Raw genomic sequence first — 26,243 nt, 5'->3', positions numbered from 1 at the left:
CTGTAAAAGAGGTTAGGCCAAGAGATTTCAAGCATAAAGTTCCCAGTGAGCTTCATAGCTGAGTGGGGATCTGAATGCGACTCTTCCCCAGTTCTTATGATTCTTAAATAAATAAATTCCCACTATTGCTCTGCACAAGTTGGCTTCTGCAGAGAATCTAACTTTCAGACTTCTGCAATCTGTTACACATACCTTCCCCCGGCACACAGCCAAGAAAACAGCACCATTAGACTTGGGGCAGACAATCTTCTCATAATAGGCATTTATGACCTAGGAGAGAGAGAAAAAAAATGTAAATGAAAATTTAAGGACAAACTTGTGGCGTGCCTAGATCTGGCTTGGTACCAGACACAGAGTTCTCAAGACACTCCACAGGACCTTGAGGAGCAGGCACAGTCCCCTGAATCCAATGCTTGGGATCCCTTTGATGGGTCCTTCTGATGATGGATGCTGCAGCACAACTGCTGACAGGACTAAAACCCGGGGGGAGGCCACTAGGGGGCGCTTTAGAAGATGGCCGACAATACCATCTCTCCGACCCACACGGGGTAATTAAGAGGCTGTTATGGGAGTAGGCAGCCTCCCTTGTTGGCCAAAGGGAATGGGGAACACTGCATTTGCCTGCTGTGCCCATAAATCACCCCCTTATTCGAAAGAAGGGGGTGAGGGCCCTAGGCAGAATGCCCCCGTGTGGACATCGGCTCTCCTGGACGCTGTCTCTGATCGCGCACTAGTTGCAGCAATTTGGAATAATTAATTACAAAAGAAGCAAATGCACATATTTCAAGTGAAGAAGGGGAGTGAAGTCTGCTAATTTAAGTGACCTCTGCGAAAGAAGACGACGGGCTGGAGAAACGGGAATATTTTATGATGAAGATACACCAAAGGCGGGGTATGTTGACAACGGGGCTGAATGGGGGGGACGGACCTTTTTTACTTTCCTTCTATGTGATTTACAAGAACCCCTCCTCATTAGAACCGTCGGTGGAACTGACCCAAGCAGGATGATTAAGGTCTGTGTGGAGATAAAACTTTAACCAAATGTATGCTTTATGGAGACCGAGAAGCAATAAGAGCTTTTGGGAATGGCGCAGCAATTAATTCGGAGTCGCCATCTTGCCAAAGGATTTATAGCCAGGAGGAAGAACAGGTTTGTTTTCAGACTGCATTCCTAGTGAATCTCCTCAGAGGTTTTGAGAAAGGAGGCAGATTGGTGAAGATTAATGACGCTAAGACTGTTTTGATGTATGGAAGTGATGTTATATGGAAAACGTCTGGATACGGCTACTGGATAAAAAAAATAATATCCACGCAGGATTACAAACTGTTCTAACCAGCTTGCGGAGACTATCAGAGGTCACAAAGAGAAAGGAAAAATACATGAAAATAACAACAAGAGATGTGGAAAAATAATAAGAAAGGACTGGATAGTACTGTGAACATCATAAGGTTAGATTTGTGGACATTAAAACAGCAGTAAGAAGCAAGAAGTTGATTGGATCCCTTCGGAACTTGAAATATGGGTACCCCCAACAAAAATTTAAATTTGGCTGTGTAATTTGGAATTTATGTAATTTGGTTTGATTTGATGTGATTGGTCGGTTAATAAAAAATTATTCTTAAAAAAAAAAACAACCCGTCAGCATATGACACCTCTGCTCAGAGACCTGCACTGACTGCAGATCTGCTACTGCGCCAATTTAAACCTGCTGCTATCTGTATACAGTGGTACCTCTGGTTAAGTAGTTAATTAGTTCCAGAGGTCCGTTCTTAACCTGAAACTGTTCTTAACCTGAAGCACCACTTTAGCTAATGGGGCCTCCTGCTGCTGCCACGCCGCCGGAGCATGATTTCTGTTCTTAACCTGAAGCACTATTTCTGGGTTAGCGGAGTCTGTAACCTGAAGCGTATGTAACCTGAGGTACCACTGTATAACACCTTTCAGAGCTTGGGACCCATAAACCTTTGTGATTGCATTACCCCACGTAGCACCTACACTTTGGAACTCCCTGCCTATTGACACCGGCCAGGTGCCTTCACTGTCCCGCCCTGAGACCTCCAGGTATAGGGTGGTAGGTAAGTAAGTAAGTAAGTAAATAAATAATACTTTTTTTGGCACCCGCTAAAAACATTCTTGGGACATGGGTGGCGCTGTGGGTTAAACCACAGAGCCTAGGACTTGTCGATCGGAAGGTCGGCGGGTCGAATCCCCACGACGGGGTGATCTCCCGTTGCTCGGTCCCTGCTCCTGCCCACCTAGCTGTTCGAAAGCACATCAAAGTGCAAGTAGATAAATAGGTACCGCTTCAGCGGGAAGGTAAACGGCGTTTCCATGCGCTGCTCTGGTTCGCCAGAAGCGGCTTAGTCATGCTGGCCACATGACCCGGAAGCTGTACACCGGATCCCTTGGTTAATAAAGCGAGATGAGCACTGCAACCCCAGAGTCGGCCACGACTGGACCTAATGGTCAGGGGTCCCCTTTACCTTTAAAAACATTATTGTTTAAGCAAACCTAACAAGACATGTAGAGGCTATCATGTGTTTTAATCTGCTTTTGGTTTATTGCTGGTTTTAATTATCTTTTGAACGTTCTAAACTGGGTTTTAAACTAAGTCTTTTTAACTGGGTTTTTAGCAGGTAGTTTTATTGCTTTATTCTTTTTGTAAACTGCTCTGGGGTTTTATTACAGTCAAGTGGTATATAAATGTTCTGAAATAAATAAAACAAATAAAACTGCCAGAGGAGGAGGTGGAGCAGGCTCCTCGCCGTTCCCTGTTTTCAAGAGTGCCGGCACCGAAAGCTTTCAGTTCTGGGCTGAAGAGGAATGGCACATTATGCATCTATGGACCCAAAGTTGTCACTCTACTCGTAAGGGGGCTTCTTGTGAGTAAGGAATCCATGCTACTCCATCACAGCTAGCAGCTGTGGCTACCATCTGGTTTAGGAGGCCTCCCTCTTGAGCCTTCCACTTGCTGGAAACATCTGGGTCCCAGATCTAATCACTCTGCCTTGCTGCACTGTACCTTGCCTGGACACCCTGTGAGCTTAGACTGTTGCCTGGCTTTGTCTTTGAATCATGTTTGGCCTTCGACTGATTCCTGATTTCCTTGGAACATACTGTATCTGCAGTCCTGTCATTACATAGAGGCTTACAGCTCCTGTGATTGTGGCCCCATCCCCTGGAGCGTAACAGCTTTCCAACTTCCACTGAAATATACAGAATCAAGGATCCCAGTATCTTGCTAACTTTGCTCAATCGGGCAGATGTTTACTTCCATGAATGAGCCACCCTTCATTACGAGAAACCTGCAAATCTCCTATCAGGCCATGTGAGACAGCAGCTTCCATGGAACACAACACAAAGAACCTTCAGCATTCCCGTTCCTTATCTTCCTGCAAATTATGTTCAAGACAAGACAAACAGGAAATATGTAGCATTTTATATGCACATAAATGTTTGGAAAATTAGGATAACCTGGCAGAGAAATTTCAAGGTTAGGAGAATGGTGGGTTTACTTATGGATCGATCTGAGATTTTTAAATGAAAGTTCATAAACAAAGTTATTTTAAAAAACCAGCACTGCACTTTGTTTTCAGTGGAATTCAAGCATGACTGTTTGATAAGAAGAGTTGAACGTGCAGTCCCACCAAGAAGAAAAAGCAATGATGAAGGAAGGAAGCCCTATCTGCAGGGCACACGCTGCTTTTTCAGGGGGAAAAAAAATTTCCTGTAAAAAGGTTTTGCCCAAGAGGTGTGATACATGGGAATTCATTAAGAGGGTGTGTGTGCGAGGGCTGTTCTATGCAATAAAGTTCCAGAGATTTTTAGCAGATTATTCAAAACATTGCACTGTTTCCAAAGTGCTTCTGCCAGGAGTCAAAACAAATCTAATCTTTATTACGATCATAGGCCAGCCTAAAAGGGGGGGGGTTACAGTTATTTAAAATACAAAAAAACTATTTGAAAAACTTAAAAGAATTAAAAGTCTATAAAAAACTAAAGGAAGCAAGGATCTAAAATCTAAAATTGCCAGGAGTCAAAAATATGTCCAATGTCCAATTTGCTTTTAACTCACTTGAACTTTCTGAATGATTTTTTTAATGTTAACCTGCTGTTCATCGTACATTTTTATTTAGAGTTATATGGTGTTTCACGGCCAAAGTGATGAATGTGTACTTGTGATCTGTCATATATCTGGCACAGTGGCACTGCTCACCTGGTTTCCAAATCTTGAGTATCACTATCAATTACTGAAAAGGGGAAGAGGAAGGTAAGGGGTGGAACTTGGCATCACGGGTGAAGCATCTGATTGGTTACACTGCTGCGGCACCCTGTGGCAAGCGTCCTGACGCCTTGTCTCTCCCCATCTCCCTTTCGGTAACAGGCAGTGATGCTTGGGACTGGGAAGTCAGGCAAGCAACTCTGCTCTACCAACCACTACTGCGTATAACCCAAATGTCAGGATTTCGATTAAGGCTCAAGCTTCAGGAAAACACTAATAGAAAAAACAGATACCTTCTGGTGCATGGGGTGCTATGTGAGCAAGATAAAACCAATAAAACTGCTAGGAGGAAACTGCCACTATTCCTGTTAGCCCACCTAACTTCGTGACAGCAGTCACGAAATTAAAAGATGCCTGATTCTTGGGAGAAAAGCAATGACAAACCTAGACAGCATCTTAAAAAGCAGAGACATCACCTTGCCAACAAAGGTCCGTATAGTTAAAGCTATGATTTTCCCAGTAGTGATGTATGGAAGTGAGAGCTGGACCATAAAGAAAGCTGATCGCCAAAGAATTGATGCTTTTGAATTATGGTGCTGGAGAAAACTCTTGAGAGTCCCATGGACTGCAAGAAGATCAAGCCTATCCATTCTGAAGGAAATCAGCCCTGAGTGCTCACTGGAAGGACAGATCGTGAAGCTGAGGCTCCAAGACTTTGGCCACCTCATGAGAAGAGAAGACTCCCTGGAAAAGACCCTGATGTTGGGAAAGATGGAGTGTGCAAGGAGAAGGGGACGACAGAGGACGAGATGGCTGGACAGTGTTCTCGAAGCTACCAGCATGAGTTTGACCAAACTGCGGGAGGCAGTGGAACAGGAGTGCCTGGCGTGCTCTGGTCCAGGGGGTCACGAAGAGTCAGATACGACTAAACGACTAAACAACAACAATCTCAAGCTGTATATCGGACACCACTAACAACCAGATTCTCTTTTCCCTGGGACCAGGCTCAAGGATGCTCAGTAGCAGTCTGACTAAGCAGCCAGGAACCAAGTTACTACGCAGCATAACAGTGTAAAGTCTTGCCAACCTCTGTGAAGGTTCCTTTGTTTCTTGGTTCCACAAACATTGGTTTAACTGCTTCAATTCTTCCAGCTAAATCATGCTCCTGTGAGAAAACAGAAAGAGAGGGACTAGTACAAGTGAGTCAAGCAAGTGAATCAACTACTTCAAACAAGGTGTGGGATTTTCCTGCCTGCTTGATAGATGGAATAAAAGCAGGTGTGCAGTCACCTAAGACACACACACACACACCCCGCCTCCACACCAAAACCGGACAAAGGTTTCATGCCTGTTAGTACCAGACAACAAGCTCTGATTCTTTGGATGAGCAAGCAAGAACCCTGGGGCATGTTTCCAACATGTGAGTATTTTTGAAATTCAAGGTTTCCTAAAGTAAACAAGAAATATAGTCTCTTGCTTTATTCCAATGCCACAAGCTAGAAAGTTTTAAATTACCGTATTTTTCGCTCTATAACACGCACCCGACCATAACACGCACGTAGTTTTTAGAGGAGGAAAATCCGTAGGCATGCCACCTGTAGGCATTCCCTCCATAACACGCACAGACATTTCCCCTTACTTTTTAGGAGGAAAAAAGTGAGTGTTATGGTGCAAAAAATACGGTAAAACTATTGCACTAATTTGAATCAAGCCAGAACATGAAAGAGAGGCGATAGCTGTTGGAACCTGTAAGGTAATGCCATCTCAATTGTGTTTTATGCCCTCTGGTGAACAAGTTACTTTGCCTAACTCCTCATTGTATAGAATCTGATCGTATCGCTTTAGATCAGATGGGGAAAATGCTCAGGCTGCCAATAGTTACAGCTTTAAGCCATGTCACCATTCAACTCCTTTTTGGCAACAATGCAGTGACAGCAGTTAATGAGGACTGAGCTGAAGACTGTGTGGAGCAATCTTATTATTTCCTTACCATCTGTCAAAACTGTGCACAAATCCACTCAACTCAAACACCAATATTGTTTGTATAGGTTCTCGTTAATGACTAGCAGCGTGAACAATGCATATTGCTTAATGTCGCTTTATAGGACAGAAAAGGCCATGTTAACCTACTCTCCAATATTCCAGGCTTTTATCCATGACAGGATATGAAGGGAAGAAAACAAGCAGCCCATGTGGTGTGATTCGAACAAGATTACCTGCCAAAACAAAACAAACAAATATTAAGACCAAGTTCACCCTGATTTCAGTATTATTATTTTTAATTAAAAAATTTATTTGCATTTTATTTGATTGGCAGCAGCTCTTCAAGGGGGGAGTCAAGGACACATTTCCACCCCCCAACAGTTTTTAATGCCTCAGTTGGTGGGAGACCAACAAACTTTTTCAGCAGGGGGCCGGTCCACTGTCCCTCAGACCTTGTGGGGGGCCGGACTATATTTTGACCAAAAAAAATTGAATGAATTCCTATGCCCCACAAATAAACCAGAGACGCATTTTGAATAAAAGCAACATTCTACTCATGTAAAAACACGCTGATTCCCGGACCGTTCCGCGGGCTGGATTGAGAAGGTGATTGGGCCGGATCCGGCCCCCAGGCCTTAGGTTGCCTACCCATGGTGTAGCAGCTGCATTGCTTGGCTAAGTGCACAGTGTTGATTTAAATCTGTGTGGATTTCAGTCATGTTGGAGCAGAAGGTCTTCTCGATCTTACCTATTGTTCTCCCAAGAGATGACAGACACTCTGATGAAAATCTGCAAAAACAACAACTATCCGTCAGCACCCAGCTTCTACATGTTGGAAAGTAAAGAATGCCTGGTGCCCCCACAGTCATCACCAAAGGAATACAATGAACCGTTTGTCACCCTTAAGACATGACTATCACTCTCTTCTTTCCCCTATTGACTGATTCACTGAAAAAACAGGTCCCTGTAATTTATTAGAATGTATCTAGTCATATGATCCAAAGAATCATCTACAGAAGTTATAAAAGTTTAAGTAGCTGAGTCATTAACAGTGTCAACAGTAGAGAGCAATGAGTGGGGGACAGAAGAGGCAAAGTACAGTGGTGCCTCGCAAGACGAAAAGAATTCGTTCCGCGAGTCTTTTCGTCTTGCGATGTTTTTCGTCTTGCGAAGCACGGTCCGTCGCAACTGCGCCTCTTCAAGCGGCTTTAAAAAAGAAGCACAAGATGTTTTCGTCTTGCAAAGCAAGCCCATAGGGAAATTCGTCTAGCGAAGCAACGCAAAACCGAAAAACCCTTTCGTCTAGCGAGTTTTTCGTCTTGCGAGGCATTCGTCTTGCGGGGCACCACTGTATATTTCTAGGTGAGCGTGCTAAGATCACTGAAAAAAATTAACAGGATATGTTAATGGAAGTCCAGCAAACAGGGAGAAGGAATATCCTTGTTTGAGGAAGGGGGCTTGCCTTCCCTGCCCACCCCCATGCCTCCCATGGTCATTAAACTAACAAAAAGGGGTAGGTGGGGTTGAAATGAGTGCAGTGCCTAGTTTAGCCTTCCTTAGAAATCATGCTTATTGTCCTACGTGGAGTGGACTCTTATCTCTGGCCACAGTGAGTCATATGGTGAAGTTCTAACTCTGAAACAGAAACTTCTCACAAGTTTCCTCTACTTTCTGGCTCTTTTGTGTTTGCCTCCCACACCTTCCTCTCTGAATTAGAGGTGACTGCTGCAGAAAAGATATATTGGGCTCATTGTGGGTATCTTGATGAAAATATTGACCCAGTGTGTTGCAGCTGTGAAAAATGTGAATCCCATATTAGGGGTTATTAGGAAAGGGAATGAAACAAAAACTCCCAATATCATTATGCCATTGTACAAATCTGGTGCAATCACACTTGGAACACCTTGCACAGGTCTAGTTGCTGGACCTAAAAAAAATGTATTTTAGAGTAACAGAAAGCTGGGGTTTGTTCCACAACAGAAAATTAAAATATTAACTGTTTTTTCTTTGCAGGTGAAGGAGTGAAGAGAGGGAGGGGTCAAATTCAAGTGTCACTATAACACAGTCTCATAAAGCTTTTTGTTATGTATGAATTTGGGCTCTGTATTCCCACAAATACGATTTTTCTGCAGAGAATTTGTGTCGAGCGCATGTGCAGTAAATTGATGCAGTACCGAAGTCTGCAACAAGATTATTAAACTGGAAGGAAGGAACCCTATTACCTTTTTTCATAGGTGGAACTCAGCAAACCACCATCAGGTCCTTTAGGGATTATCCCCACCCATATCTGGTGTTTATCGATAACGTGTGGGTTTTCCAAACAAACTGGGAAGGGACTAAAGGAAAACAAAAAGACAGTCAGACTTCACCAACCTGTCAGTTCTATAAACTTTATAGATTAGCTTAAACCTGAGCGACAGGACCATCATATGATGCCAGTTAGGATGTCAACCATTTGTAGGCAATTGGTAACTTACCGTATTTTTTGCTCCATAACACTCACTTTTTTCCTCCTAGAAAGTAAGGGGAAATGTCTGTGCGTGTTATGGAGCGAGTGCCTACGGATGGCGGGGGGATCTGCTGCAGTCGTAAGCAGAGGATCCATGGTTCCCCTTCCTTCCCTCCTCCGTGGCTCGCTTTGAAACAGCAAAGCAGGAGAAGAGCCGCTGAGTGAGGAGGAGAGAGGGACAGAGAGCCTGCTTGCTTTAAAGGAGCAAAGCAGGAGAGGAGAGGAGCCGCTTCCATGAGTGTAAGCGGCTCCTGTCCAGTTGGCTCCTTTAAAGCAAGCAGGCTCTCTGTCCCTCTCTCCTCCCCACTCAGCTCGCTAAATAGCAGCAAAGTTTTTCAGCTCGTTAAGCTGGGGAGGTGGGAGAGAAGCAGAGCCTGCTTTCTTTAAAGGAGCAAAGCGGGAGAGGAGAGGAGCCTTCTCCTCTTATACCCCTCTTCTGCATTATTAGCAGCATCCTTTCTCCACACACCCCACGCGTGCTCCTTGTCCCTTGAGTGCTTTTCCTTCCCTCCCCACTTAAAACGTGGTTACAAAGCACGGATCCACATGGATCCTCAGGAGTTTTGCACTGGGTCACCCCAAATTCACCATCAGATCACATGTCTGTGGCCACAGCATGAACCACAAAAATCATACATCCACTGTTTCATTTAGAATTTTTTTTTCTTGTTTTCCTCCTCTAAAAACTATGTGCGTGTTATGGTCTGGTGTGTGTTATAGAGCGAAAAATACGGTACATTGGAGCAATTTGCACTACATTAAATAGATGCACGTTAACTCTTATTCCTTGCAGCAGTGAGGAACCATCTTGGTTGCTCAAGGAATTCTACCCATGGTAGGAGGACACCAACTTAATCCTATCTCCAAGCACACAGGCTTCACACTTGACAATCAATTTTCCTATTCAGAGAATGATGCTCTGGGCTTCCAGCTTCCAGGATCAGAGTCTCTCCCAACACGGTGGGAGAGAGACAGATGGAGTTAATCAGAAATTGATGGGGGAATTCCATTATCTGCATTCCTCTTTGGTTGGAAGAGGAACCAGGCTCCCATCCAAAGTGCCTGGCGGTCTGGCACTCAGTTTCCCCACGGAATGCAAGGGCAGGGAAAGGCACTGGGTGTACAGAGCACTCTGGCTGCCGTGACGGCCCCCGATTCCGCTGTTATAATGAGGCTGTTTTTGGAAAAATATTGGAAAATCAATTTTTTAAAAAAAAAAAATTTAAAGAGAGAATGATGCTCTTAGCGATCTGCAGTTTCTTTTAAAAGTTATATGACAGATATCTCTACGTGTGCATTCTACCTTCAGTGTTCTGGGATCACAGCAGTGAAGCCAGAAAGGAACATTAGGTCATTTACCATGCATAGACCTTCTAGGCTGGTATAATGAACTTGTATAATGAACTTGTATGAGGAGTTTTATGTTCTGATTTCCCCAGGGATCATGTGACTTTGATTATTAGTACAACAACCTCTCTCCAGTTTCCCTTCCTTTCTTTCCTTTCGGTCTGTGATGAAGCTCTAAAATCTGAGAGATTATAACAGGAAAGACAAAAGAATGAAGAAAACTCAGCAAAGCCACTTGAAGAGGAAATGTAAAGCTGTGATAAGCCTACTGGGCTCTGCTGCCATTTAGAAAGGAAAGTTCCCCTATTAGCTGAAATAGAAGAGAAGGCACTAAACCAGGGGTCAGCAACCTTTTTCAGCCGTGGGCCGGTCTACCGTCCCTCAGACCATGTGGTGGGCTGCACTATTTTTTTTTTTTGGGGGGGGGGGAATGACGCATTCCTATGCCCCACAAATAACCCAGAGACGCATTTTAAATAAAAGCACACATTCTACTCATGTAAAACCACGCCGATTCCTGGACCGTCCGCGGGCCGGATTGAGAAGGCGATTGGGCCGCATCCGGCCCCCAGGCCTTAGGCTGTCTACCCCTGTACTAAACTTATCGTGTCCTTTGATGGCCTCTGGTGACCAGAGAAAACATTGCAGCCTAACTCTCTGAGAACCATAGTCGCCACACTTTTTCAGAGACGGGACCCAAGTTTAACTTAAACATGCATTTGGGGACCCATTTCTTTACCGTGTACTTTATGGCAGCAATGCTGCTGTTGTGACCTGCCTTAGATCAGGCTGGGGCTTGACAGAGGGTTCTGATCCAGCAGTTGAAGACTCTAGTGAATATGGCTGCTGCTTCAACTTAGAGGTGGGGGAAAGGGTGCTGGCCTGTGAAGTGAGGGGCCTGCTGGCTGCCAAATCCTCATGCAGCCTCCTTTGCTCTTCTAACCCCAAGCCTGGTGGCCAAGAGAGATTCCACATGGGGAGAATTCATGGCTGGAAGCACTTGGGTCTTCCAACGCTGCCTGCTGCAATCCCAGCACTGGCACAGGCCCCATGGGAGAGGTGTTTTGACCGGGTGACTGAATAGTAACCTTTCACCAAGTAGGGGTTTCCCCAGCCACTCTGGGCGGCTTCCAACACAATATTAAAATACAATAGTCTATTAAACATTAAAAGCTTCCCTAAACAGGGCTGCCTTCAGATGTCTTCTAAAAGTCTGGTAGTTGTTTTTCTCTTTGACATCTGGTGGGAGGGCGTTCCACAGGGCGGGTGCCACTACTGAGAAGGCCCTCTGCCTGGTTCCCTGTAACTTGGCTTCTCGCAACGAGGGAACCGCCAGAAGGCCCTCGGCACTGGACCTCAGTGTCCGGGCACAACGATGGGGGAGAAACTAATACGGGAAAGGTAAGGATTTTTTTCACACACATAAAAATATGTAGAGAACAGTCAAGGAGCAAAAAACTGAGTAAGAGGGGGAGTCGAAAATGGAGGCGGGGGAAACAAGGCACAATCCAGAAATAGAGAGAGGAGGTTATACACAAACTGGATGGGTAGAGGCAGGGACAAAAAACTGGAGAGAGGTTGTTATGTTGATCATCTAAATTACATGATCCCTGTGTGGCCTGGGCAAATGAACCTTTCATGAGGATGCGTCACATGTCAGCAAGCCAGAGGATATTTTTAAACCTAACTGCATAGGTCCTTTAAAAAAAGGAGTCCGGTCAGCTAAAACAAGTTACTGGCCCAGGTGGTATGGAATGACGTAGAAACAGGGATGCCCCAAAATAATGAGGTAGAGTATGTGCACATAAAATACACAACACCGAAGAGGCAAGCCCAAGCAAAATGGTGCCTTTAACAAACAGGCAGAAATTTAAAGAACGAGTCCTCTAGCCTCAGGCATGTGAATGCCTCAGGCAGCACAATGGGCAGTGTGCCTGGCTGCTAACCAGAAGGTTGGTGGTTTGAGCTTTGGGCAGGAGAATACACAAGAAGCAAAAAACTGAGTAAGTCAGGGTCCCTTCCGGCTCTTAGATTTCATGATCTGGTTGTTCACTGTGAACTACTCTATCGCACAACAGCATTTAAAACTGAATATCTGTTAATATGAACATAAATAGTGGTCCAGTATGTAATTAATAATTGCCTCAAAGTAAGTAAACTAAAAAGAGAAAAAAAATCTATCTCTTCAGTAATTTTTTTGGGCATCTCTCTGCCACATATACTTTTAGGATCCACTTTATTTCTGTGATTGTAGGTTGTTTTAAGCTTGTTTTAACACTGTGTTGTACTTGCTGTAACCTGCCCTGGGAAAATATGGTGAAGAGCGAGCAATTATCACCATCCTCATATCACAATTAAATGGCAAATTAGTAAATTCAAGAGGCAGGTTTAAACCGGTGCCAATTTCCAAACGATTTAGAGGGAGGACTTTTCCCATGGCACTTCCTCATGTACTGAAACGGACCTCGAAGAACAGCCAATCATTGGTGTGCTCAGGGCTCACTTTGCATCACAGGAAATGTGTGATGATGTTTCTTCAAATACCTTGTCAAAAGCATCCCACACGTAAGAAATAAACCTTGAACCTGAAAATCCCATACTTGTTCCTCAATGACTTTCACTGAAACCCAGGACAGGATATAACCCAACTCAAGCTGCCTTTTGTCATAGGAGCAACAGAAAGAGACTCACATCTGCATTTCCATAGTAAAAGACGATAGTGGAGAGAGTGTCCCGCTAGTGAGAATGATTGTTCGGACTTCCTGACGAACTAACTCGTGCATGCTGTATCCGGGACTGAAACACCAATAGCTCAAGACCTTTCCTGTATCAAACAAAACACCAAGGCAAAATGTTAAGAGGTATTCACTGTGGCTGGAGCAAAGAGCACCGACCCGTAAGTTACTGCAAGCAGATATAGCAGGCCACTTGTAAGCAACCACGGGCCTTGAACTAATTAACATCTTCTCAGACAGCCTTAATGCACAGCATTAAGAAATTGTGAGTTCCAAAAAACTTTTACAAAAGTTATTATTTTTTTAAAATGCCCTAAAACATGTAAACACTATTAAAAGGATCCTTTGAGTGGTCCTTTGTAAAGAGCAGTATCTTACAAACGCCCTAGAGCCTTGGAAGATGTTTCCAAGTAGAAAGGCAACTTTATTTTAATGTCTTGTGCAGAACTGGTTTCCCTTCTGATGGAGAAGAGAAGAAGTTAGGTAGAGCAAGTTCTTGACTGATATAAAACAATTCTATCTTAGGAAGGAAAGCAGTATCTGGGTGTACCTCAATGTTTATCACTGCAGAACTGCATAGATACAAGGAGAGTCAGATCTGAGTGCTGACAGCTCACCATATCGCCTCTAGAAAACCCATTCTGAAGGATGAACACATTGACTAGAAGTAGCCATTGGCTAACTTGGGACAAAATAAAAAATTCAATGCAGCTATGTATTCTATCACTGGCAGGTAGCACTTTCAAAAAGTGCTTAGCTGTAGGACATGAGAAGATAGAGAAATGCTGAGATGGTTGAATGATGGGCTCTGAGAGATGAATTCACCAAACCTACAGATTTTATGCATGGCACAGTTGCCTGGCAGGGGTGAAAATCATGAGAGTATACTCAGAGAACCTCTTTCACTTTGCTCTGTATGACATGGGAGTGACTCTGTATTTACATGGAAGGGAGGAGGGGATATCAAGTTTGGGAAGGCGACCATTTAAGTTGGCACTTCACTCGGGTATCACATTTCTGGCACAAAAGAAAGTAGAGGCAGAGCATGGAACAAGCAAAGGAATTGCGAGATTTGTATTTGTAGGCTTCAATTCTCAAGGTTCTCTTATCAACACTCCAGATTCTTTGTTTTCTGTAGTAGATAGGTAGCCGTGTTGGTCTGCCATAGTCAAAATAAAAAAATTCCTTCCAGTAGCACCTTAAAGACCAACTAAGTTAGTTCTTGGTATGAGCTTTCGTGTATCTGAAGAAGTGTGCATGCACACGAAAGCTCATACCAAGAACTAACTTAGTTGGTCTTTAAGGTGCTACTGGAAGGAATTTTTTTATTTTTATTTTTTATTTTTTATTTTTTTATTTTTTTATTTTGTTTTCTGTATTATTCACCACATTTCTAAACAAGGAAAATGTGTACTGCCTAGACTGCCTGCAAGAGTTTCTGGAACTAAAGTACAAGGACATGCTATGAACAGTAGGAAGTACTTGAAGTAAACCTAAACAAGAGTTTTCCCCACTCAGAACTGGTATGTGTAAAATAAATATAATTTATCAAATTACTTACGACAACAACTGTGGGGGGTGAAATATTTATATGGAAACATACCTTTATAATTGCATCAGCATCATTAGAGGCTAAAGGTCAAATGAATTCATTTTTGCTCTTTAGAACACACCAAGTTTGGCTATTGTAATAATGTGAGATATACACACACCCTTTGCTTCTGTACACCTCCTTTCATTCAAGCTGCAAACAATCAGTACTTAATTCTAATTTAGGGGTGGGAAATATGTAACCTTTCAGATGCTGTTGGACTCCAACCCCCATCATCCCTTGCTGATATGGCCACTGACCAAGGATGATGGGATCTGTAGTCCAGCAACATCTGGAGGGCCACAGGTTTCCCACCCGTGCTCTAAATTAAGCATTGATTCCCATTTTGTCCAAAGCAGGGGAACCACGGTTGCAAACTTCAGAACAAGCCAGAATATTAAGCCACAGTTTGAAGTCAGCTTATTCCAAAGATAGCAGCAAAACAGGGAAATCTGTTTAAATTTAGGTTTCCTGATTTAATGACAACTTGTGGCATAGAGGGAGGTAAGGAGTCCGTGTGTGCAGTCAAAAGGCTGATGCATATCATCTGGGGAATGAAAATGGAAGATACTGGTCCTCCTAGCTTCCTTCCTATGTCTAAGACTCCCAGTCCTTGATTACCTAACCTACATGGTCATGCCTGTAGGGATCAGATGGGATTACCATGAGGAATTATAGAATATACATCAAGCCATCATGTCCACAATGAAGACATTGTGTTGACTGGGTTTGATATATTGACGATAATTTCTGATTAAATCCCATAAGATTCTACATTCATGCCCTTTTGATGCCCTTTTGCCTTTGCTGCTCATTTCTCCTTGCTCTTCACAAATCACGTACATACTTAAGACATACAGGTGTCCTGTGTCCTCAAAGACTGGGCAGTTTCATCTTTGTAGTTTTCTGATATTAATCTTAGGATGTTAATCTTAGGGCCAGGAAACAGATCTCACATTAAGGGGATAATGGTCACTGTCCTCCTGGCCATCCTCCTTATCATATGTATTGCTTGTTTATTACCTCCGGGGTTGCCAGATGCTCTTCTTTGTAGTTCTGTTCTTTGTTTACCCCAGAAATATTTGTGCTTAATTAGTTTTAGTAGTTTAACTTGTCCCCACGTGGGTTTGTTTAAATGCTCAGAGGAAATGATTGGTTCTTACGAACACTCTGTAAAAAGTTCTTTTGTGAATAAAACGGCCTGGCCCAGGGGCCGCGGAGATCTGACGGACAGGCACAGAGAGACACAATTATACGCACCCTTCCCAGAGTCTTGCTGGTTCAAGTCTCCGTGTGTATTCTTATTAATCAGAGTTCAATCCTTCCTTTACTTTGAGAACGCAACAATGCCACTGTTTGCCCTGCTTTTGCCTATCTTTGCCCCCTCAGTTCTTCCCAAAATCAACAGCACAGCATCAATACCTTCAAACACAACATTAAATTTTGGAAGCACAATTACACAGTGCAATGACAAAACTACGCAATGGTTTCACAAAAACTGGCTGGAAAATGTCCTGGCCAAATGAGATTATAGATTGCTGTCATGGCACACACAGCTGCCTCCGGTTCTCATTTAAGTTGAAGAAACCTGGGCTGAAAGATTTACATGATCAAAGCAACGTATCAGCATTGTCACCTTGTTTTTTAGTCGCTGACGAGTTCCACAGGTCTGTCCTCTGCTTCTTTTTGTGATTACTTGCATCTAGATGGATGTGGACCTAAGAGGCATAATCAATAAATATGAAGTACAAGAATAGGACATCTATGCTACTTGCATCACCACAATGAAGTTTGTAAGGGAGCAATGAACAGAACCAGCTTCTACTAAGAGGTAACACGTTGTAAGTGGGCCTATGCACTTTGAACAAGGAACTGAGTAAATTCTGAAAAGGTATTAACTTACTCTTTTGCAGTATCTTACAACTGAAAAGGTATAAAGTCACTAATTATACTATGGTAAACTCATGCAGCCCTCTTTTTCCTCAAACTTAATTCAACCATTTATTGCTAAGCCTATAAAAAACTAAAATCTTTTGACTTTTCAGCACCATAAAGTGACCCCTGACCGTTAGATCCAGTTGCGGACGACTCTGGGGTTGTGGCGTTCATCTCGCTTTACAGGCCGAGGGAGCCAGCGTACAGCTTCTGGGTCATGTGGCCAGCATGACTAAGCCACTTCTGACGAGCCAGAGCAGCGCACGGAAATGCCGTTTACCTTTCCACTGTGAAGCGGCACCTATTTATCTACTTGCACTTTGATGTGCTTTTGAACTGCTAGGTTGGCAGGAGCAGGGACCGAGCAATGGGAGCTCACCCCGTTGCAGGGATTCTGATTGGCAAGCCCTAGACTCTGTGGTTTAGACCACAGCGCCAACCATGTCCCTATTTTCAGCACCACAGGCAAGCTAAAGTAGGAAATCAGCCTCAGAACAGCACAACATACCTTATAATACTTTGAGACCGAGCAGCCCAGGATGGAACTAGACGTGCCTTCTGATGGACGGAAATTAAAAACAGTCTAGGAAACAAGATGGGAGAAAATGTAAGATGGGGAGGGAAACCCTCCATGCCTTTCAAGCAAGGTAAATAAGATTCAGCATGCTTCTGAATGGCTTCATCATAAAAACAAAATAATTTCAAAATAAAAAAGGATTTCTGCTGGTTATCCACAACACCTTTGCAAGGCTTCCAACTCTATCACCAGGCTGAAAGCACAGATCAGTCATACCTTGGGTTAAATATGCTTCAGGTTGAGCGTTTTCAGGTTACGCTCCACGGCGACCTGGAAGTAATGGAATGTGTTACTTCCGAGTCTCGCCGCTCGCACATGCGCAGACGCTCAAAATGACGTCACGCACATGCGCAGATGCGGCGAGTTGCAACCCGCACAGACGTGGGTTGCGTTCACTTCAGGATGCAAGCAGGGCTGCAGAACAGATCCCGTTCGCATCCAGAGGTACCACTGTAAAGGGTAACAGTGTGCAGAAGGGCAATTTGTGGGCGTTTTAATTCTCATTTTGCCAACGATTATTCCTAGGGTTCCACAGGGTTACTTCTGAGTCGACATAAATAGCCACTTTTCAGTTTAGGAAAAAAGGCGGCTAAGGGGGAACAAGATATTGGTGTATAAGAGATGAATGGTGTATCTTATACAGCACTCTGGACAAAAAGGACTTATTCATGCAGTACATAGTAAAAACCATGTAACTTGCTCCCGCAGCAGGCATTGATGGCCATCAGCTTAGTTGGTTTTAAGAGAGAATTAGACAAATTCATGGAGAAGGCTATCAGTGGTTTCCAGCCATGGTGGCTGTGCTCTGTCTCTACGGCTGGAGGCTTAATGCTTCTGAATATCAGTTACTGGAAACCACAGGCGGTGAGAATGCTCTTGTTCTTTGGGTCCTGCTTCTGGTTTCCCATTAAGGCACCTGGTTGGCCACTGTGAAAACAGGATGCTGGATTAGATGCGCCATTGGCCTGATCCAGCAGCCAGGCTCTTTTTACCTTCTTATAGTATTACTAGCATGGGTGGCCCTGTGGTCTAAACCACAGAGCCTAGGGCTTGCCAATCAGAAGGTCGGTGGTTCGAATCCCCGCGACGGGGTGAGCTCCTGTTGTTCAGTCCCTGCTCCTGCCCACCTAGCAGTTTGAAAGCACGTCAAAGTGCAAGTAGATAAATAGGTACCGCTCCGGCGGGAAGGTAAACGGCGTTTCCGTGCGCTGCCAGAAGCGGCTTAGTCATGCTGGCCACATGACCTGGCTGCGGACAAATGCCGGCTCCCTCGGCCAGTAAAGCGAGATGAGCACCGCAACCCCAGAGTCATCCGCAACTGACCTAACGGTCAGGGGTACCTTTACCTTTACTTTAGTATTACTGGGGGGGGGGGCACGGTCCTCCCCCAACTCACTGTGCCCTGCCCGAGCTTGCCAAACCGCCCCACTCATATATAATTTAACTGGCATATAATCATGCCTAATTCATCAATAAATGTACTTTACAAATGTGTAAACACCAATGCACATATAAAGAGATACAATGACAATATGATGTGTTTTATTAGAATAACTATAGCTGCCCGACTATCCGAATATCTTTAAAAAGTACTGTATTTTTCTGTGCCCCCATGTATAAGACGCACCCTACTTTTAGGGACCCCAAATTTAGAAAATGGGCATATGCACTATTCGTGTATAAGATGCCCCCAGATTTTTAACCCTTTTTAAAAGTAAAAAAAACCTACTCTTATACACAGAAAAGTACAGTATATATTATAGCTTGGAGAGTGATCGCCCCCTAGTGGAAGTTAAAAGAACTACATCAGAGAGCTCAAGAAGTTAATAAAAACGAATGGCCTACAATTCTGTTTCTAAAAAAACCAGTTTATTTCATTATTACTGGTAGCTGGTCAGGAGATGCTGTTGGATGTTTTGTGGTAGGGGAAATGGCCAAAAATCACTGCTAATATTCTGGATAAAACAGTTTGGATAGATTTACATTTCCTATATTATAAGGTATTAATATGAAGCAAGTTTAAGCAATCTGAAAGGATGGTACCCTGAGGAGCGAAAGGTTTCTCAGTACTCTTAAATATACTTCATGGCACTGTTGAAAGAGTGAAATTAAGGCTATCAAAACTTAATCCATGTACAAAAAATTAACTCGTTTGCATTAAGTTTATGAAGAAGTTAAATAAGTCTTAGTTCATTTCCTATCATTGCAATTTCCTATAACTGCAATGGATAATGACTTGTCTGGAATCTAGAAGATTTGAAATGAAAACCTATGTGGAAATACCACAAGCAAATGCATCTCCCTTTAATTTTTTCTTCTGCAGACTAAACATACCTAACCTCTTGGTTTTAGACACTGTCAATTTCCTGGTCATCCTCCTCCTCATCTCCAGCCTAAAGATACCCAGATTTTTCTACTGCTCTTTTTCCCCCAGACTCTATCATCATCCTGGTCACCCTCACCAGCATTTCCGGTCAAGACCCATCCAGTGCTCAAAGCAAACATAGAGGTTACTGTGTCTAAAAGATAGGATTCCCATAGGATTTGTTCTTGATCTGCAGGAAAGGTTTACACCAGGCACAGGCAAACTCGGCCCTCCAGATGTTTTGGGACTACAACTCCCATCATCCCCAGCTAACAGGACCAGTGGTCAGGAATGATGGGAGTTGTAGTCCCTAAACATATGGCGTGCCGAGTTTGCCTATGCCTGGTTTACATTGCTCCCGCTCAATCTGGTTTCCTTAAAACTCTCCCAATTACATTCCAGTGAATAACAAATATGCTACAGTTTCTAAACTGAAAAATGCAGACCACATCCCTTGGAACTCTCATTCCATTGTGCACAGTAAATTGGCATTCAAAGCCTCTCTTCAAAGACAAAGAATACCAAGTGGAAATGACCACAGCCTTGATTGCTGCCACCATCAAGCAAAATTTCTTTTTCCTTCACCATAATAAACTTACGCAAACACAACCAACCACCCTACCTTATCACAGCTTCGGACCTGAGCAGGTTGAACATGAGAGTGCATCAGAATTCTGTGAAGTGATTTTAACCATCCTGTTCTCTAATTACCAACTTGCCCCAGGTTTACATAATGCGCATTATGAAGATATTCACAGAATGACATGAATAGCTCACTTGGAATGTTATTACTGAATTTACAACTCTCTCCATGGTGCCTTTCAGTCTTTGAAAGTACAAAAGAGGAGGCAAGATATATTTACCTGAATTATGTCTGTAAATTTATGCAACCCAGCTGTATTGATGAATATGCCAGTACCTAAAGGCAGGGGAGAATATTGTAACATTTTTACATGACTTTGCTCACAATCATCAAAAATCCATTTATGAACACTGCGTTGTAGGCATGGAGGCACACATGTGTTGTAGGCATGGAGGCACTGTATACTCAAAATGTTTAGCAAACTTATCATAAGATGCCTCTGAAAATTCTGGGATCTCTTCCCATGGACCTCTGTTGCTTATTCACCACCCCCACCATACAGAATAGGTTTCATAATGAGTTCTTGTGTTCAATCATATTCACCATGAATCTCTCACCTGTATTCTAGTTCTCTCCCGCCTTGTTTCATTTTCTCTAGATGTACCTTAACTATTGTCAGGTCTGTTTCTTGGGCTCATGCAATGCTGTGCACTCTCACAATATTATACTCTACTTTCAGACTTTCTCTCCACCCCCTATTTTTCCAAAGTATAATGTGTACACTTACGGCCTGCTAAATACTGTAAGATTTGTTCCAGTGACTCAAGGAGAGATGCTTGGGTTTGGGATGTGATTTGGACCTTTTCAAACAGGTCAAATATATAGCTGTAATTTCAAGAAGAAACATAAACAAAATACTGAGTCTTATCGTAGTAGCTAACCAAAGTACAAAATACAAAACATTCTCACTCCATTTCTCACTAAGGTATTCTACGGTTCTCAGCACATATAAACATTATGTATATAGAGTTAGAAGAACCACTCAGAATCAATACCGGATTTCAGATAAATTCTAAAGGAACTAGGATTAAGCCTAAAGAATATTTAATCCTAGATCTGAATCAACAAAAAGGAACAGCTAGAAGGAGAATTATTACAAAGGATGTGCTAAAATAAAGTGGATGAGATTCAGCTAATGAGCACTGACAGTACAAGCTCTGGGGAGAGTGAGAGAACCCCCAGGACAGCAGGTGGGGGAAGGAAAAGGCAGATCATTCCATCAGACAAGCAGAAAAGCTTGTGCTGAAAGAGCAATCTGCTTAATGCCATGTTGAATTCCTCCCTCTAAGTATGGAGAACCTATTCCGTAACAGAGAGCGGTAATCAAATATGTAGTTTGAATGCCCGCGATGGGGTGAGCTCCCGTTGTTCAGTCCCAGCTCCTGCCTGCCTAGCAGTTCGAAAGCACGTCAAGTGCAAATAGATAAATAGGTACCACTCCAGCAGGAAGGTAAACGTTTCCATGTGCTGCTCTGGTTTTGCCAGAAGCGGCTTAGTCATGCTGACTACATGACCTGGAAGCTGTCTACGGACAAACGTTGGCTCCCTCGGCCTATAGAGCGAGATGAGCGCACAACCCCAGAGTCGTCCACGACTGCACCTAACGATCAGGGGTACCTTCACCTTTAACCTTAGTTGAATACCATCCGCCACCTCCTACCAAAGCTTGATGAGCCTCCATAAACATGAGGGCTAGAAAACTTCTTTTAAAAAATAGTATCTGTTTTTGAAAATGTGAAATGCAGTGGCTTGATGAAAGTCGAGTGATTTGTTTTATTTGGTATTTGTAATCAACCCTTCCCCCAATAGTGTATCCTCTGGACATTTTATCCTCCCAAACCAACCTGCGAGATAGGGCAGGCTAAGCAATATTTCATTAATTTATTATATTTATATCCCACCTATCATTCAAGGTGGCATAAATGGCTCGTTCATTCCCTATCATTATAACAACCTTGTAGAATATGTTAAGCAGAGAGGTAGGAGGTACCCCAAGGCCTCCAAATGAGCTTCACTGCTTACTAGTCTAAACATTCTATGTACTACTTGACCTGACGGGACACCCAGTGAGCTTCACAGGCAAGCAAGGGTTTGAACCGAGTATCCCAGCCTGACCCTTCGTCCTGCAATCTCTTTGCAGCTACAATTTCCAGCAGCCACAACTGTAGCTCCAGAAAACCTGGGTGACTCAGGCCCAAGATTCTCAAGGAAACACCCTACACCATAAAACAAGCAACACAGCAATTTTATGAGTCTATGGGCAGGCACACAAAAACAAGAAATGCCAACTTGGCACACGCTTTGTATCTCCTGAAACATACCTTCCATCCTTAGTGAGTCCACTTCCACTTGGTGGCAGCTCGACAGCATCTATAACATTTTCTAGCTGAAGAAGAATCTCTTGAAGGCAAACAGAGGAGGAGGAGGAATTTTATGCAGCTGGCATATAACCAAATTATCCTGCTCTTTCTCCTCAGACGAGACTGCAACACAGGCATTCTCTCACTGCCTTCCCAACAAGAAAAGGGCTCCTTCTAAGTGACACACTCCCTCAGGGTGGGGAGGTTGCATTGCCACATTTACACAACAGGCCACCTCAGTGGGCTTGTTACTGAAAAGCAGGACATAACTTTTAAAAAGAACTAAAGAACTAAAGCAAAGGACTTTTTCTAGGGCTGAAGTAAGATTTTCACATTTGGGGGTAATACTTTCTGAGTAAGATAAGTAGAATCCAGTCAACCAATGATCTGCCATATGCCAATATCATAAAAATGACAGGCAAATTACATTGTTTACAGGCAATTAAAATATGCAAATGAGTAGTAGCTTACCAGCCAAATGCATAAACATGAAATATCCTTCAGTATTCAACAAGTTGTCAGTAAATTAGCTAGCATTTCTCATCCACCATGTATGTTTCTCTCAAACCAAAGTGATTAGGAATTTGCTTCCACAAGGGATACTGTGCATTCCCCTCACACACACAACCCTTAATAAATGTTCCTCTAGTCTCTTTGGGTATTGTTCAAGGCATTCAGTTTTTCACATACTACCTACGTTGACAGATCTTTAATTTACTGCACCAAAGAGGTGCATAAAGTACAAAATTTGGAATATCTGTGCAATAGAGAGAGTAATCAGCTACATGATCGTCTTGGCTAAACTGAAAGCCACCCATTGCCAAAACATTTTTTAAAAAAACTTCTCTATAGACAAAATATGAATCTAATAATTGTACTTACGCTTTATCTTTGCAATGTCTTCAAGCTCCATGTTTAATCCTGTTTCAGAAAGAATTCTTATTCAGGCAGTTTCCAGTGCAATACTATATCAATGTCTCTTCCCCCAACCCATCTTGTATAAATCTCAATATTTAGATTGTACACTAATGTACTTTTCCAAGTGCAATGTACATGCACTGCCTGTTTACTGCTTATTGGACTTTGATTGTGGATGAGTGGAAGAGAGGAGGCCAGGAAGGCTGCAAAGTATTCTGATGGCTATCCTGCAGGCTTTATGTGCTCTTCATTTCCCTCCTTGACCAATTCTCCAAACCAAAATCCAGAAATCCAAAGCACAAATATCAAAAGCACAATTTAAACAATTTGCTTTTAAGTACCTAATTTATACTGGATTTGCCTTGGCATGGAAACCCCCCCCCCCCTTTAAACAAGCTCAAAGAATGCACTGAAAAAACTCTTGCAGAAGCCTCACTGGCATTAATACACAGCTGCACAAAAGATTTTCATGTTCTTGCACAAGTATCTTTCTTTCATTGGGGTTTTCACAGAAGAGTTGCCAGCAATAATCCTAATACATCAACTGCCTAGCAACCAAAGTCCATGTTCTGAAGACTGATTTTGCAAAACTCAAAACGCATGCAGCCCAATGAAGCTCTTGTTGCATTCAAGAAATCACTGCCCTATACAGGCAATCTACCTGAACTGGCAGGCTCCACATTGAATTCAGAGTTGATTTCATTCTGCTGAACGTTTTTCACTTGTTCTTCCAGAACTATGTTAATGGCATCCACAGCTGAAGCTAAGTCATAGGGTGTCAAGTCAAACGATGCCAACTCTTCACATATCTTTTCCTAGGGGTGTAGACAAAAAGTTACACTTGTAGTGTAAACTCTTAACCACATCAGCTATGCACACACTTTGTGTCTGTCTGTCAGGACAAATTCCTGCTCTAGGAAGACAACATTATCAAAGGACCAAAGGAAGAGAGTAGTTCTTTTAAAAATAACACCAGTGACCTATCATCTCAGTTGCTCAATAGTTATTGAGGGAACAAATAGTCACAGATTACTTGAATTCTTATATGAAAACATACCTACAAGGCTCTTTGCCTGTTAAAAATGGAGAGAAGCCAGATGCATCTTTTCTTACCACATTGTGAGCTTCATCAAGTATCACTACAGCCCCTTTCAAGTCCAGGTTGTGAGCTCTTCGACTCTATTTTTTTTTTAAAAGAGGGGGATATGTGAGGCAGGATGGCAGGGACAACTTGTTTACAACTATTTGCAACCACCCTTAAGCGTCTGTCATTACAAAGCAGTCTATCATGGTATGGCAGCTGCACATGGCCCAATGAAAGAAGTGCAACATGGCCCTGTAAAATTCCATTTCAATGACACTCACACGGGTGTTCCTTGCGAACCTATTATTTATTAAATATTTTATATGATGCCTGTTTTGCAGACATCTAAAGGTGGTGCACAACAGTATCTAAAAAAAATTACAGCAAGTACAATCAAAACCAGTAACATACAGTAAGGCAATCCATCAAAATATCCTTTAAAATCCCACAACACGCAGGAAGTTGTGTGTGGGTGTTATCTGTCGCACACACGTGTTTGAGGAACAGTTAATGCCAATAAACCAAAGAAGCATGTCAATTTGCTTCTTCAGTGCATATTTCACAAAGAAAAACAGTGAAACAGCTTTGTCAGCACATCAGAAACCCTTATTATTCAATCAACCTCATAACTAGAAAATGATCCATAAATCTGAATTGCTACAATCCCAAAATGGTGACCTGTACTGGGATTTCACTATTATCCACCCAGTACAGGACACTCAAATCCTGGTAACCTGCAGTAATGATTAAAGAAAAGGTTTTTAGCCCTCAAAAGAAGGGGGTAAGGGAGAATAAAAGCTACACAGCAGTTTTTTCTAAAAGCAGATCTCAAAGAGGCTTCTAATTAATTAATTTTATAATGAATGATTTTAGAGTGTTGTTTGTGCTGTACTTTTGTACTGTTTTATTGTTGTTAGCCGCCCTGAGCCCGGCTTCGGCTGGGGAGGGCGGGATATAAATAAAATTTATTTTTATTATTATTGTTGTTGTTGTTATTGTTGTTGTTGTTGTTCTTATTGTTGTTGTTGTTGTTGTTATTATTATTATTATTATTATTATTAATAATACTCAGTATATACAGTGGTGCCCCGCAAGACGAAATTAATTCGTTCCGCAATTTTTGTCGTCTAGCGAATTTTTCGTCTTGCGAAGCACGAAATCCCATAGGAATGCATTGAAAATCAATTAATGCGTTCCTATGGTCAAAAAAAGTCCAAACAAAGCCAAATTTGGTACAACAACAGTTTATTAACTGCTCTTTAAAGTCACACATACTGTAAAGAGCAGTTCAAAAATTTAAGGGAAAATAAATTAACTTTATAAACAAAACATGTCTTTGTTTTTAGTCAAAGAAAAAAAGTCGCGAGACGTTTTCGTCTTGCGAAGCAAGCCCATAGGGGAAATTCGTCTTGCGAGGCAAATCGCGAACGGAAAAAACTTTCGTCTAGCGAGTTTTTTGTATTGCGAGGCATTCGTCTTGCGGGGCACCACTGTAGCACCATATTCAAGGTGGATCCAGAACCACATGGCTCTAACTTGCCTGTCACACCGCCACTAAACTAGCCTTGTTAGTACAGGGAGATATGCAAAGACTCCTGTGATTTGAATTTGTTATACTGAAGGGAGAAATTTAGCTGGGAAAGTTTCTATGATGAAAACAAAGAAAAGCAACTGAAGTTCTCCATTGTATGCCTAGCCCAGCAGGGAAGCTCAACAAACCAAACAATATTCAACATATTTGGAAGGAAGGAAGGAAGGAAGGAAGGAAGGAATGCTACATGATGAGTTCCAACAAAAAAACTAGTGAACAAAACTATCTCCCTTTCTGAGAAGGAAATATGTTAAAATAAAAGAAACACAAATTAATTTTTTGGGTTTAATCATCATGTATATATATGTATTTCTGCCTTATGTGATAAGCATTTAGCATCTGTATTGTTTCCTGTAATGAGTTAATTAAGCAATTTACTGGC

General features: G+C 42.6%; 1 protein-coding gene and 1 long non-coding RNA gene across 6 annotated transcripts in view; one reads left to right on the top strand and one right to left on the bottom strand.

The window, feature by feature from the left end:
• RTEL1 (regulator of telomere elongation helicase 1) overlaps positions 1–26,243 on the bottom strand; it is an 82,825-nt gene that overhangs the window by 38,478 nt on the left and 18,104 nt on the right. For all 5 annotated transcript variants that reach the window (XM_081196014.1, XM_081196013.1, XM_081196016.1 and 2 more), the window contains 14 exons: positions 24,300–24,365; positions 23,848–24,001; positions 23,151–23,189; positions 22,230–22,308; positions 20,636–20,733; positions 20,129–20,184; positions 16,832–16,906; positions 16,025–16,106; positions 12,754–12,886; positions 8,429–8,542; positions 6,955–6,995; positions 6,354–6,439; positions 5,311–5,388; positions 193–270 (listed from right to left, as the gene is read on the bottom strand). In XM_081196014.1, coding sequence (XP_081052140.1) covers positions 193–270; positions 5,311–5,388; positions 6,354–6,439; positions 6,955–6,995; positions 8,429–8,542; positions 12,754–12,886; positions 16,025–16,106; positions 16,832–16,906; positions 20,129–20,184; positions 20,636–20,733; positions 22,230–22,308; positions 23,151–23,189; positions 23,848–24,001; positions 24,300–24,365 — 1,179 coding nt within the window. The remainder of the gene's footprint in view (positions 1–192; positions 271–5,310; positions 5,389–6,353; positions 6,440–6,954; positions 6,996–8,428; positions 8,543–12,753; positions 12,887–16,024; positions 16,107–16,831; positions 16,907–20,128; positions 20,185–20,635; positions 20,734–22,229; positions 22,309–23,150; positions 23,190–23,847; positions 24,002–24,299; positions 24,366–26,243) is intronic.
• LOC308588395 lies at positions 14,190–26,030 on the top strand. The gene is made up of 3 exons (XR_014008704.1): positions 14,190–14,320; positions 16,095–16,279; positions 25,967–26,030. It is a non-coding gene; the product is annotated as an uncharacterized lncRNA (long non-coding RNA).

The sequence above is a fragment of the Podarcis bocagei genome (assembly GCF_964188305.1).
Source record: "Podarcis bocagei genome assembly, chromosome: 5".
NCBI lineage: Eukaryota > Metazoa > Chordata > Lepidosauria > Squamata > Lacertidae > Podarcis > Podarcis bocagei.
The sequence above is the reverse complement of the archived record's forward strand: the minus strand, read 5'-3'. Positions and strand labels throughout refer to the sequence as shown.